The 17514-nt window shown below is 36.1% G+C and overlaps 1 protein-coding gene across 1 annotated transcript in view; it reads right to left on the reverse strand.

Moving 5' to 3' along the window:
* Positions 1 to 15689, reverse strand: part of HAAO (3-hydroxyanthranilate 3,4-dioxygenase) — a 91196-nt gene extending 75507 nt beyond the window's left edge. The window contains exon 1 of the mRNA XM_089677853.1: positions 15535 to 15689. Coding sequence (XP_089533979.1) covers positions 15535 to 15617 — 83 coding nt within the window. The 5' untranslated portion in view covers positions 15618 to 15689. The remainder of the gene's footprint in view (positions 1 to 15534) is intronic.
* Positions 15690 to 17514: the final 1825 nt, after the last annotated feature.

The following is a 17514-nucleotide window of genomic DNA, read 5'->3' on the forward strand; positions in this document are numbered from 1 at the left end:
TGTATAATACATAAGGGGGGATATTATCTCCATGTATAATACATAAGGGGGATATGATCTCCATGTATAATACATAAGGGGGATATGATCTCCATGTATAATACATAAGGGGGGATATGATCTCCATGTATAATACATAAGGGGGGATATGATCTCCGTGTATAATACATAAGGGGGATATTATCTCCATGTATAATACATAAGGGGGATATGATCTCCATGTATAATACATAAGGGGGGATATGATCACCATCTATAATACATAAAGGGGGGATATGATCTCTATGTATAATACATAAGGGGGGATATGATCTCCATGTATATTATATAAGAGGGATATGATCACCATGTATAATACATAAGGGGGGATATGATCTCCATGTATAATACATAAGGGGGATATGATCTCCATGTATAATACATAAGGGGGGATATGATCTCCATGTATAATACATAAGGGGGGATATGATCACCATGTATAATACATAAGGGAGGATATGATCACCGTGTATAATACATAAGGGGGGGGGATATGATCACCATGTATAATACATAAGGGGTGATATGATCTCCATGTATAATACATAAGGGGGGATATAATCTCCATGTATAATACATAAGGGGAATATGATCTCCATGTATAATACATAAGGGGGGATATGATCTCCATGTATAATACATAAGGGGGATATGATCTCCATGTATAATACATAAGGGGGGAATATGATCTCCATGTATAATACATAAGGGGGGAATATGATCTCCATGTATAATACATAAGGGGGGATATGATCTCCATGTATAATACATAAGGGGGATATTATCTCCATGTATAATACATAAGGGGGGATATGATCTCCATGTATAATACATAAGGGGGATATGATCTCCATGTATAATACATAAGGGGGGATATGATCACCATGTATAATACATAAGGGGTATATGATCTCCATGTATAATACATAAGGGGGGATATGATCTCTATGTATAATACATAAGGGGGAATATGATCTCCATGTATAATACATAAGGGGGATATGATCTCCATGTATAATACATAAGGGGGGATATGATCTCCATGTATAATACATAAGGGGGGATATGATCACCATGTATAATACATAAGGGAGGATATGATCACCGTGTATAATACATAAGGGGGGGGGATATGATCACCATGTATAATACATAAGGGGTGATATGATCTCCATGTATAATACATAAGGGGGGATATAATCTCCATGTATAATACATAAGGGGAATATGATCTCCATGTATAATACATAAGGGGGGATATGATCTCCATGTATAATACATAAGGGGGATATGATCTCCATGTATAATACATAAGGGGGGAATATGATCTCCATGTATAATACATAAGGGGGGAATATGATCTCCATGTATAATACATAAGGGGGGATATGATCTCCATGTATAATACATAAGGGGGATATTATCTCCATGTATAATACATAAGGGGGGATATGATCTCCATGTATAATACATAAGGGGGATATGATCTCCATGTATAATACATAAGGGGGGATATGATCACCATGTATAATACATAAGGGGTATATGATCTCCATGTATAATACATAAGGGGGGATATGATCTCTATGTATAATACATAAGGGGGAATATGATCTCCATGTATAATACATAAGGGGGGATATGATCAACATGTATAATACATAAGGGGTATATGATATCCATGTATAATAGATAAGGAGGAGTATGAGCACCATGTATACTACATAAGGGGGGGGGATATAATCTCCATGTATAATACATAGGGGGGGGGGGGATATGATCGCCATGTATAATACATAAGGGGGGATATGATCTCCATGTATAATACATACGGGGGGAATATGATCTCCATGTATAATACATAAGGGGGGATATGATCTCCATGTATAATACATAAGGGGGATATGATCTCCATGTATAATACATAAGGGGGGAATATGATCTCCATGTATAATACATAAGGGGGGATATGATCTCCATGTATAATACATAAGGGGGGCTATGATCTCCATGTATAATACATAAGGGGGGATATGATCTCCATGTATAATACATAAGGGGGGATATTATCTCCATGTATAATACATAAGGGGGATATGATCTCCATGTATAATACATAAGGGGGATATGATCTCCGTGTATAATACATAAGGGGGGATATGATCTCCATGTATAATACATAAGGGGGGATATGATCTCCATGTATAATACATAAGGGGGATATTATCTCCATGTATAATACATAAGGGGGATATGATCTCCATGTATAATACATAAGGGGGGATATGATCACCATCTATAATACATAAAGGGGGGATATGATCTCTATGTATAATACATAAGGGGGGATATGATCTCCATGTATATTATATAAGAGGGATATGATCACCATGTATAATACATAAGGGGGGATATGATCTCCATGTATAATACATAAGGGGGATATGATCTCCATGTATAATACATAAGGGGGGATATGATCTCCATGTATAATACATAAGGGGGGATATGATCACCATGTATAATACATAAGGGAGGATATGATCACCGTGTATAATACATAAGGGGGGGGGATATGATCACCATGTATAATACATAAGGGGTGATATGATCTCCATGTATAATACATAAGGGGGGATATAATCTCCATGTATAATACATAAGGGGAATATGATCTCCATGTATAATACATAAGGGGGATATGATCTCCATGTATAATACATAAGGGGGGAATATGATCTCCATGTATAATACATAAGGGGGGAATATGATCTCCATGTATAATACATAAGGGGGGATATGATCTCCATGTATAATACATAAGGGGGATATTATCTCCATGTATAATACATAAGGGGGGATATGATCTCCATGTATAATACATAAGGGGGATATGATCTCCATGTATAATACATAAGGGGGGATATGATCACCATGTATAATACATAAGGGGTATATGATCTCCATGTATAATACATAAGGGGGGATATGATTTCTATGTATAATAGTATTATACATAGAAATCATATCCCCCCTTATGTATTATACATGGAGATCATATTCCCCCTTATGTATTATAATAATACATAAGGGGGAATATGATCTCCATGTATAATACATAAGGGGGGATATGATCAACATGTATAATACATAAGGGGTATATGATATCCATGTATAATAGATAAGGAGGAGTATGAGCACCATGTATACTACATAAGGGGGGGGGATATAATCTCCATGTATAATACATAGGGGGGGGGGGGATATGATCGCCATGTATAATACATAAGGGGGGATATGATCTCCATGTATAATACATACGGGGGGAATATGATCTCCATGTATAATACATAAGGGGGGATATGATCTCCATGTATAATACATAAGGGGGATATGATCTCCATGTATAATACATAAGGGGGGAATATGATCTCCATGTATAATACATAAGGGGGGATATGATCTCCATGTATAATACATAAGGGGGATATTATCTCCATGTATAATACATAAGGGGGATATGATCTCCATGTATAATACATAAGGGAGATATGATCTCCATGTATAATACATAAGGGGGGATATGATCACCATGTATAATACATAAGGGGGGGATATGATCTCAATGTATAATACATAAGGGGGGATATGATCTCCATGTATAATACATAAGGGGGGATATGATCACCATGTATAATACATAAGTGGGATATGATCTCCATGTATATTATATAAGGGGGATATGATCACCATGTATAATACATAAGGGGGGATATGATCTCCATGTATAATACATAAGGGGGGATATGATCTCCATGTATATTATATAAGGGGGATATGATCACCATGTATAATACATAAGGGGGGATATGATCTCCATGTATAATACATAAGGGGGGATATGATCACCATGTATAATACATAAGTGGGATATGATCTCCATGTATATTATATAAGGGGGATATGATCACCATGTATAATACATAAGGGGGGATATGATCTCCATGTATAATACATAAGGGGGGTTATGATCTCCATGTATAATATACAAGAGGGATATGATCACCATGTATAATACATAAGGGGGGATATGATCTCCATGTATAATACATAAGGGGGATATGATCTCCATGTATAAAACATAAGGGGGGATATGATCACCATGTATAATACATAAGGGAGGATATGATCACCGTGTATAATACATAAGGGGGGGGGATATGATCACCACGTATAATACATAAGGGGTAATATGATCTCCATGTATAATACATAAGGGGGGATATAATCTCCATGTATAATACATAAGGGGTGATATGATCTCCATGTATAATACATACGGGGGGAATATGATCTCCATGTATAATACATAAGGGGGGATATGATCTCCATGTATAATACATAAGGGGGGATATGATCTCCATGTATAATACATAAGAGAGATATTATCTCCATGTATAATACATAAGGGGGGATATGATCACCATGTATAATACATAAGGGGGATATGATCTCCATGTATAATACATAAGGGGGATATGATCTCTATGTATAATACATAAGGGGGAATATGATCTCCATGTATAATACATAAGGGGGGATATGATCTCCATGTATATTATATAAGAGGGATATGATCTCCATGTATAATACATAAGGGGGATATGATCTCCATGTATAATACATAAGGGGGGATATGATCTCCATGTATAATATATAAGAGGGATATGATCACCATGTATAATACATAAGGGGGGATATGATCTCCATGTATAATACATAAGGGGGGATATGATCTCCATGTATAATACATAAGGGGGGGATATGATCTCCATGTATAATACATAAGGGGGATAGGAGCTCTATGTATAATACCTAAGGGGGGATATGATCTCCATGTATAATACATAAGGGGGGATATGATCACCGTGTATAATACATAAGGGGGGGATATGATCTCCATGTATAATACATAAGGGGGATATGATCTCCATGTATAATACATAAGGGGGATATGATCTCCATGTATAATACATAAGGGGGGATATGATCTCCATGTATAATACATAAGGGGGATATGATCTCCATGTATAATACATAAGGGGGGATATGATCTCCATGTATAATACATAAGGGGGGATATGATCTCCATGTATAATACATACGGGGGGATATGATCTCCATGTATAATACATAACGGGGGATATGATCTCCATGTATAATACATAAGGGGGGATATGATCTACATGTATAATACTTAAGGGGGATATGATCTCCATGTATAATACATAAGGGGGGATATGATCACCATGTATAATACATAAGGGGGGATATGATCTCCATGTATAATACATAAGGGGGGATATGATCTCCATGTATAATACATACGGGGGGAATATGATCTCCATGTATAATACATAAGGGGGGATATGATCTCCATGTATAATACATAAGGGGGATATGATCTCCATGTATAATACATAAGGGGGGAATATGATCTCCATGTATAATACATAAGGGGGGATATGATCTCCATGTATAATACATAAGGGGGATATTATCTCCATGTATAATACATAAGGGGGGATATGATCTCCATGTATAATACATAAGGGAGATATGATCTCCATGTATAATACATAAGGGGGATATGATCACCATGTATAATACATAAGGGGGGGATATGATCTCAATGTATAATACATAAGGGGGGATATGATCTCCATGTATAATACATAAGGGGGGATATGATCACCATGTATAATACATAAGTGGGATATGATCTCCATGTATATTATATAAGGGGGATATGATCACCATGTATAATACATAAGGGAGATATGATCTCTATGTATAATACATAAGGGGGGTTATGATCTCCATGTATAATATATAAGAGGGATATGATCTCCATGTATACTACATAAGGGGGGATATGATCTCCATGTATAATACATAAGGGGGGATATGATCTCCATGTATAATACATAAGGGGGGATATGATCTCCATGTATAATACATAAGGGGGATATGATCTCCATGTATAAAACATAAGGGGGGATATGATCACCATGTATAATACATAAGGGAGGATATGATCACCGTGTATAATACATAAGGGGGGGGGGATATGATCACCACGTATAATACATAAGGGGTAATATGATCTCCATGTATAATACATAAGGGGGGATATAATCTCCATGTATAATACATAAGGGGTGATATGATCTCCATGTATAATACATACGGGGGGAATATGATCTCCATGTATAATACATAAGGGGGGATATGATCTCCATGTATAATACATAAGGGGGGATATGATCTCCATGTATAATACATAAGGGGGATATTATCTCAATGTATAATACATAAGGGGGGATATGATCTCCATGTATAATACATAAGGGGGATATGATCTCCATGTATAATACATAAGGGGGGATATGATCACCATGTATAATACATAAGGGGGATATGATCTCCATGTATAATACATAAGGGGGATATGATCTCTATGTATAATACATAAGGGGGAATATGATCTCCATGTATAATACATAAGGGGGGATATGATCTCCATGTATATTATATAAGGGGGATATGATCTCCATGTATAATACATAAGGGGGATATGATCTCCATGTATAATACATAAGGGGGGATATGATCTCCATGTATAATATATAAGAGGGATATGATCACCATGTATAATACATAAGGGGGGATATGATCTCCATGTATAATACATAAGGGGGGATATGATCTCCATGTATAATACATAAGGGGGGATATGATCTCCATGTATAATACATAAGGGGGGATAGGAGCTCTATGTATAATACATAAGGGGGATATGATCTCCATGTATAATACATAAGGGGGGATATGATCACCGTGTATAATACATAAGGGGGGGATATGATCTCCATGTATAATACATAAGGGGGGATATGATCTCTATGTATAATACATAAGGGGGGATATAATCTCCATGTATAATACATAAGGGGTGATATGATCTCCATGTATAATACATAAGGGGGATATGATCTCCATGTATAATACATAAGGGGATATGATCTCCATGTATAATACATAAGGGGGGATATGATCTCCATGTATAATACATAAGGGGGATATGATCTCCATGTATAATACATAAGGGGGGATATGATCCCCATGTATAATACATAAGGGGGGATATGATCTCCATGTATAATACATACGGGGGGATATGATCTCCATGTATAATACATAACGGGGGATATGATCTCCATGTATAATACATAAGGGGGGATATGATCTACATGTATAATACATAAGGGGGATATGATCTCCATGTATAATACATAAGGGGGGATATGATCACCATGTATAATACATAAGGGGGGATATGATCTCCATGTATAATACATAAGGGGGGATATGATCTCCATGTATAATACATAAGGGGGATATGATCTCCATGTATAATACATAAGGGGGGAATATGATCTCCATGTATAATACATAAGGGAGATATGATCTCTATGTATATTACATAAGGGGGGTTATGATCTCCATGTATAATATATAAGAGGGATATGATCACCATGTATAATACATAAGGGGGGATATGATCTCCATGTATAATACATAAGGGGGGATATGATCTCCATGTATAATACATAAGGGGGATATTATCTCCATGTATAATACATAAGGGGGGATATGATCTCCATGTATAATACATAAGGGAGATATGATCTCCATGTATAATACATAAGGGGGGATATGATCACCATGTATAATACATAAGGGGGGGATATGATCTCAATGTATAATACATAAGGGGGGATATGATCTCCATGTATAATACATAAGGGGGGATATGATCACCATGTATAATACATAAGTGGGATATGATCTCCATGTATATTATATAAGGGGGATATGATCACCATGTATAATACATAAGGGAGATATGATCTCTATGTATAATACATAAGGGGGGTTATGATCTCCTTGTATAATATATAAGAGGGATATGATCACCATGTATAATACATAAGGGGGGATATGATCTCCATGTATAATACATAAGGGGGATATGATCTCCATGTATAAAACATAAGGGGGGATATGATCACCATGTATAATACATAAGGGAGGATATGATCACCGTGTATAATACATAAGGGGGGGGGGATATGATCACCACGTATAATACATAAGGGGTAATATGATCTCCATGTATAATACATAAGGGGGGATATAATCTCCATGTATAATACATAAGGGGTGATATGATCTCCATGTATAATACATAAGGGGGGATATGATCTCCATGTATAATACATAAGGGGGATATTATCTCCATGTATAATACATAAGGGGGGATATGATCTCCATGTATAATACATAAGGGGGATATGATCTCCATGTATAATACATAAGGGGGGATATGATCTCCATGTATAATACACAAGGGGGATATGATCTCTATGTATAATACATAAGGGGGAATATGATCTCCATGTATAATACATAAGGGGGGATATGATCTCCATGTATATTATATAAGGGGGATATGATCTCCATGTATAATACATAAGGGGGATATGATCTCCATGTATAATACATAAGGGGGGATATGATCTCCATGTATAATATATAAGAGGGATATGATCACCATGTATAATACATAAGGGGGGATATGATCTCCATGTATAATACATAAGGGGGGATATGATCTCCATGTATAATACATAAGGGGGGATATGATCTCCATGTATAATACATAAGGGGGATAGGAGCTCTATGTATAATACATAAGGGGGATATGATCTCCATGTATAATACATAAGGGGGGATATGATCACCGTGTATAATACATAAGGGGGGGATATGATCTCCATGTATAATACATAAGGGGGGATATGATCTCTATGTATAATACATAAGGGGGGATATAATCTCCATGTATAATACATAAGGGGTGATATGATCTCCATGTATAATACATAAGGGGGATATGATCTCCATGTATAATACATAAGGGGGATATGATCTCCATGTATAATACATAAGGGGGGATATGATCTCCATGTATAATACATAAGGGGGATATGATCTCCATGTATAATACATAAGGGGGGATATGATCTCCATGTATAATACATAAGGGGGGATATGATCTCCATGTATAATACATACGGGGGGATATGATCTCCATGTATAATACATAACGGGGGATATGATCTCCATGTATAATACATAAGGGGGGATATGATCTACATGTATAATACATAAGGGGGATATGATCTCCATGTATAATACATAAGGGGGGATATGATCACCATGTATAATACATAAGGGGGGATATGATCTCCATGTATAATACATAAGGGGGGATATGATCTCCATGTATAATACATAAGGGGGATATGATCTCCATGTATAATACATAAGGGGGGAATATGATCTCCATGTATAATACATAAGGGAGATATGATCTCTATGTATATTACATAAGGGGGGTTATGATCTCCATGTATAATATATAAGAGGGATATGATCACCATGTATAATACATAAGGGGGGATATGATCTCCATGTATAATACATAAGGGGGGATATGATCTCCATGTATAATACATAAGGGGGATATTATCTCCATGTATAATACATAAGGGGGGATATGATCTCCATGTATAATACATAAGGGAGATATGATCTCCATGTATAATACATAAGGGGGGATATGATCACCATGTATAATACATAAGGGGGGGATATGATCTCAATGTATAATACATAAGGGGGGATATGATCTCCATGTATAATACATAAGGGGGGATATGATCACCATGTATAATACATAAGTGGGATATGATCTCCATGTATATTATATAAGGGGGATATGATCACCATGTATAATACATAAGGGAGATATGATCTCTATGTATAATACATAAGGGGGGTTATGATCTCCATGTATAATATATAAGAGGGATATGATCACCATGTATAATACATAAGGGGGGATATGATCTCCATGTATAATACATAAGGGGGATATGATCTCCATGTATAAAACATAAGGGGGGATATGATCACCATGTATAATACATAAGGGAGGATATGATCACCGTGTATAATACATAAGGGGGGGGGGATATGATCACCACGTATAATACATAAGGGGTAATATGATCTCCATGTATAATACATAAGGGGGGATATAATCTCCATGTATAATACATAAGGGGTGATATGATCTCCATGTATAATACATAAGGGGGGATATGATCTCCATGTATAATACATAAGGGGGATATTATCTCCATGTATAATACATAAGGGGGGATATGATCTCCATGTATAATACATAAGGGGGATATGATCTCCATGTATAATACATAAGGGGGGATATGATCTCCATGTATAATACACAAGGGGGATATGATCTCTATGTATAATACATAAGGGGGAATATGATCTCCATGTATAATACATAAGGGGGGATATGATCTCCATGTATATTATATAAGGGGGATATGATCTCCATGTATAATACATAAGGGGGACATGATCTCCATGTATAATACATAAGGGGGGATATGATCTCCATGTATAATATATAAGAGGGATATGATCACCATGTATAATACATAAGGGGGGATATGATCTCCATGTATAATACATAAGGGGGGATATGATCTCCATGTATAATACATAAGGGGGGATATGATCTCCATGTATAATACATAAGGGGGATAGGAGCTCTATGTATAATACATAAGGGGGGATATGATCTCCATGTATAATACATAAGGGGGGATATGATCACCGTGTATAATACATAAGGGGGGGATATGATCTCCATGTATAATACATAAGGGGGGATATGATCTCTATGTATAATACATAAGGGGGGATATAATCTCCATGTATAATACATAAGGGGTGATATGATCTCCATGTATAATACATAAGGGGGATATGATCTCCATGTATAATACATAAGGGGGATATGATCTCCATGTATAATACATAAGGGGGGATATGATCTTCATGTATAATACATAAGGGGGATATGATCTCCATGTATAATACATAAGGGGGGATATGATCTCCATGTATAATACATAAGGGGGGATATGATCTCCATGTATAATACATACGGGGGGATATGATCACCATGTATAATACATAACGGGGGATATGATCTCCATGTATAATACATAAGGGGGGATATGATCTACATGTATAATACATAAGGGGGATATGATCTCCATGTATAATACATAAGGGGGGATATGATCACCATGTATAATACATAAGGGGGGATATGATCACCATGTATAATACATAAGGGGGGATATGATCTCCATGTATAATACATAAGGGGGGATATGATCTCTATGTATAATACATAAGGGGGGATATGATCACCATGTATAATACATAAGGGGGGATATGATCTCCATGTATAATACGTAAGGGGGGATATGATCTCTATGTATAATACATAAGGGGGATATGATCACCATGTATAATACATAAGGGGGGATATGATCACCATGTATAATACATAAGGGGGGATATGATCACCATGTATAATACATAAGGGGAGATATGATCTCCATGTATAATACATAAGGGGGGATATGATCTACATGTATAATACATAAGGGGGATATGATCTCCATGTATATTATATAAGGGGGGATATGATCTCCATGTATAATACATAAGGGAGATATGATCTCCATGTATAATACATAAGGGGGGATATGATCACCATGTATAATACATAAGGGGGGATATGATCTCCATGTATAATACATAAGGGGGGATATGATCTCTATGTATAATACATAAGGGGGGATATGATCTCCATGTATAATACATAAGGGGGGATAGGAGCTCCATGTATAATACATAAGGGGGGATATGATCTCCATGTATAATACATAAGGGGGGATATGATCTCCATGTATGATACATAAGGGGGGATATGATCTCCATGTATAATACATAAGGGGGGATATGATCTCCATGTATAAATACATAAGGGGGATATGATCTCCATGTATAATATATAAGGGGGGATATGATCTCCATGTATAATACATAAGGGGGGTATGATCTCCATGTATAATACATAAGGGGGGGTATGATCTCCATGTATAAATACATCAGTGGTTCATATAGTGAACTCAGTGTAGAGTTATTCCCCCTGAGGTCATCACAGAGGACAAGGGGGCACTCTTTACGTCTGGAGGAAAAGAAATGTAATCTCCAAACACGGAAAGGTTTCTTCACAGTGAGAGCTGTGAAAATGTGGAATAGACTCCCTCAAGAGTTGGTTCTGGCCAGCTCAGTGGATTGCTTTAAAAAAAGTCCTGGATTCTTTTTTGGATACACAGAATATAACTGGATACTAACATTTATAGGTAAAGTTGATCCAGGGAATATCTGATTGCCTCTCGGGGGATCAGGAAGGAATTTTTTTCCCTGCAGGAGCAAATTGAATCATTCTTTGCTGGGGTTTTTGCCTTCCTCTGGATCAACTGTGGGTGTAGGATTTGTTTGTTTTTTGTTTGGTTGAACTGGATGGACTTTTGTCTTTTTTCAGCCAGACTAACTATGTAACTATGTAACATGGGTTTAAAAGTTTTACTGATCATATTATGCATGTTCAGGGCGGTGCTAGACTATTTTGTGCTCTAGGCAAGACCAACTACTTCTGCCCCCCCAAAAAAAGTTAAAAATGTTTAACCTGTACAGGAATGCTTTCTCACCTCCTTGCCAACGTTCGTTGTGGAGACTGACTGGGGAGCTGGGAGGAAGTGATGTTGCAAGCAGCATGGCTTATCAGCTGGATACCGCTTCTTCACCGTTTGGCTGAAGTTTGCAGGAGACGGCTTCATCTCCATCTAACATCATCCACTCCTGTCTGCAGAAAGTGACCCCAGGACCCAGAAGTGACATGTTACACCTTGCTCCAGTGGCATTAACAAGAAGGGGAGATCAGTGAACAGCTGTTCACTGATCTCCATCCCTTCTTTCGGTGGCACCCACCATGCAAGTCCTAGGTCAGCTGATGGAAACCTTGGAAGGATGGCAGGGCACATGGGGTGTGTGGAAGCAATCTGGAGGCTGCATAGCTATTGGGTCATTTCCACCTGACAGTTTGCCTTTCAGATTTACACTCGCTCAATGAGATGCTTCCTGTTTGATTTTTATGTACACTTGTATTAGAGGGACATTAAAAGCAGCTGAGCCACACTTTACCACCCCCAACTACTCCCTGTTATGCGGCAAAGTCAACTCCACCGTAGTAAGGCCGGGGGGGGGGGGGTTGTTGGGGGTTACTTAACACCCTGTCACTATCGCCATACTACGATACTACGGTGGCAGTGCCTTTGCAGCATAATGGATAATGGTTGGAGGATGGTAAAACTGTGGCTCAGCAACATATTTTGAATGTGCCTCAAACACAAGTGTAAGTAAGAACTAACAGGAAGCATCTCACTCTGCTTATGTGATTGCCATCATTATAATGATGATCACACAGTACAGAAGGTGCTGTATGTCTGTCATACAGCATTTTTAGCTGATTTTGAGCTTTGTCGTTTTTTTATTAGCCAAAAGAAAAGAAAAATGTCATCTCTTGCATCATTTGTTGCTAGGTTTTTCTTTTTCTTTTTTCCATCAGCTATTAGTTTTATTATTATTATTATTTTGTTTTTGTTAGGATAAGGGGGTAGAGTTAAGGTTAGGTTAGGGTTAGTAAGGGTTTGGGTTGGGGTTAGTATTTTAGTTATTATTTTCTTAGGGGTTGGATGATAATAATAATAATAATAATAATAATAATAAATTATTCTTATTATTATTATTGTTTAAAAATAATAATAAATAACTGTAAAATAAATAAACAAGTAAATCAAAATAATCATAAATAAATAAATACCTAAATAAATAATAATTAACCCCTAACTTTAACCCCCTAACCCTTACAAAATCTATGAAAAAACATTATTATTAATAAAAATAATAATAATACTAAACACCTAAACCCGAACTATAAAATGCATTATTAACAATATTAACATTATTTTTAATAATAAAAAAAGTTAAATAAATACACAAATACATAAAAATCATAAACTAATACTTGCAATAATAAATTAATAATAATTAACCCATAACCTTAACCCCCTAAAACCTAAAAAAAGTAATAAAATAATAATACCAATACCTTTATTATTAGTAATAATATTAACAATGTATTCTGTTTGGGTGTTTATTTTTATTAATATTATTATTAATAATAATAATTTTATTACATTTTTTAAAGGTTAGGGGTTAATTATTATTTATGTATTTATGATTTATTTATCATGATTTATTTTTACATGTGTATTTATTTTACATTTATTTATTCATATATTATTACTATTTTTCTTTTTCCATTTTTTTCCTTTGAGCAGGAAATCTTGCAAAACGCACGTTAAAACACACAAAAGCATGCCAATCGCGTGTTTCTGTTCTTTTCTATGGTAATAAAATTGCACCAAAAACGTACAAATCTGCCCAATTTGAGCTACAAAAGTAACTCCAAAACTTTTTTGAGCTTCAGGCGTTCTGCTCCAGGCGACTTGGAGTGGTGATGTGAACCATCTCCATAGAGTAATACTGATTTCTTTCCCCCGAGTGTTTTAGAGCTTTGAGCTTCGCTCTACAAGACGCTCAGGTGTGAATGGGGCCTTAGACAGAATGCAGAAAAGACAAAAAATAAACGACAGCGCCCAGGACCATCCTCCTAACACTATCTTTTAGTGAAATGCCGCTGTGCACAGATATTAAAACCACAAGATTAACAATTTGAAAACAGCGCAAAACACAACTTTAACTCACAACAATAAACATATGTGAAAAATATTGATTAAAAATGATAATAAAGAATAATAGAATATTATATTATACTTTTTTGCCACTGGACTTTTTTTGTTTATAAGAAAAAAATTATTTTTTTCACTTTGGACACTTAATATAATATTCTATTATTCTTTATTATCATTTTTAATCAATATTTTTCACATATGTTTCTTGGTGTGAGTTAAAGTTGTGTTTTGCGCTGTTTTCAAATTGTTAAGAATGCAGAAAAGACATATAAAAAGACACATAGAAGTACTCATAAAAACCTTTGTGTTTATGTGTGCAAACTGCATGGAAAGAAAAGTCTGGATGTGCACAAAGACTGCATAAAATCCATGAATGGTCACATATAGAAGGGCAAACAGACTCAGATTGACTTTAGTTTCACTTTACAAACATTCCACGACATAAACCATGGGCTGTTGATAGACACACATAAAACTGATATCTATGTGCGTCATTTTTTTTTAAAAAAATTTTCTTTGTACACAGAATCCATTTTGATGCACAAATTCAAAACCTTCATGATTAATGATGAGGGAGATCTAATGCTGTACTTACATGAGTTTGTTGCACACAGGTGGTAAGAAACACGCTTTGTTCTCTTCTATCCATTTGGTTACATTGATTGGCTGGAATTCCATGACCGCTGACAGGGCTCCTTACAGCTCAGTTCTGACTCACAGATTGGACAGGCAGTGTGGAATCTGGTCACTGATTCGGAAATTTTAAAGACCACTGCATGTTTACTGAACAAAGGTCGCAAGAGGCAAAGGTAAAGGCAGACAGTTAGAAACACAGAAGAGTGACGGCAGAAAAACACCAAGTGATCCATTCAGGCTGCTCCTCTTTTATTTGCTGTTTTTTTTCTGTAGTCATTTTATCTAAATATAAATCTACGTTTTGCAAAACCAAAAAGATAATCCCTGGGTTTAGTGTACAAATTAACCACTTCAGCTCCGGAAGGTTTTACCCCCTTAATGACCAAGCCATTTGTATGCTATATGGCACTGAGCTACTTTAACTGACAATTGCGCAGTCATGCAACACTGTACGCAAATGAAATTGATGTCTTTTTTTTCACATAGTTGTCTTTTGGTGGTATTTGGTCACCACTGGGTTTTTTATATTTTTTTTAATCAAGTAATTTTTATTAGGCCCCATGTACATGGGACGTTTCTGAACAATGGAAACTGACTGCTGGAAAACGTAGGTTAAAAAATGTCTGTTTATCCGTGTTTGCATACCGCGTTTATGTGCGTTTGCGTTTAGAAGCGTTTTTTAAAGATAAGCACAGGAGAACCTCCCAAATGCCCAGCATGCACTGAAAAGTGGTAAATTATTAACAATTTCAGACTGTTTCAGAGAAATACAGAGAGTAGAAGCAGAGACAGCAGTATGTGTTGAGATAATTAGGTGTGAGTTGCTCATTTCTTTGGTTTCCAAGGGTGGGAAGGTATCTTCTGGAGTGAGTCATTAAGGCCACCTGGCAGGGCGTCTTCATGAAGACTTTGAGGTGTGAATGGTCATTAACATATTTTTTGTTTCCAAGGGTGGGAGAGGTCTGAGGTGTGAATTGGTCATTAACATATCTTTTGTTTCCAAGGGTGGGAGAGGTCTGAGGTGTGAATTAGTCATTGCAATGTGTGACAAGCTTGGTAGGAACATTCTGTGTTCAGTGTTTTGTCCATCTGAGTACCTTGAAAACTCTTTGCATGCATTTTTCATGATGAAAAAAGGCTTTGATCAGCATTGGGAACTGGAAGAGTTAAAAAAAATTTCAGACGCAAACGCTTATAAACGCGATTTGTCGCGTTTACAAGCATTTTGAGTTTGAAACGCTGATAAAATCAGCATCTGAACGTAAGTTTGCTGCGTTCAAAAAAACGACTGTAAACTCAACTGCCTGTAAATGACTATAAACAAAGATGTGTACATGGACACATAGAAAAACATTAGGGAGAGTTCAGGGGCTGCTGAAAAAAATGCTGAACAGCTCCTAAACGTGAGTGTACATGAGCCCTAATGTATTTTTTCATATCATACAAACAAAATAACAAGCAAGATATATAAACGTTACATAGAACAACATTATTCCAACACCGGCTGACACCAAGCTGGACATCATGTGAACAATAAAAATAGAAAACAGAAAAAATAATTAGAATAGCTGAGGCTATAGGCCGTATGGTCCAAACACAATTTTTATCATATACGTAGATCATGCAAAAGCACATCACAGATATACAAGACGCTCAATGCCAGTGTGAGCAGATTCATCAATACAACTCGTATCCTAGCACACCAGAGCCTGAACATCCTTCAATATAAGTAACAGGGCACCTACTATACCAGAAATCTAACTCCCCTCACCCATCCTCACAGATAATGGTGAAAATGCTGAATCATTAGAGGGTTTTTTATTTTTAATTATATAAATGAGACATTATATAAATGAGACATGAGATGGTACATTTTGTAAAAAAAAAATTTTTTTTACTTTCTGCCATAAAAACATATTCAATAAAAACATTTTCAAAA

The sequence above is a fragment of the Staurois parvus genome, unplaced genomic scaffold, assembly GCF_062004578.1.
Source record: "Staurois parvus isolate SC_StPar_1 unplaced genomic scaffold, SC_StPar_1.0 ptg000192l, whole genome shotgun sequence".
Lineage (NCBI taxonomy): Eukaryota > Metazoa > Chordata > Amphibia > Anura > Ranidae > Staurois > Staurois parvus.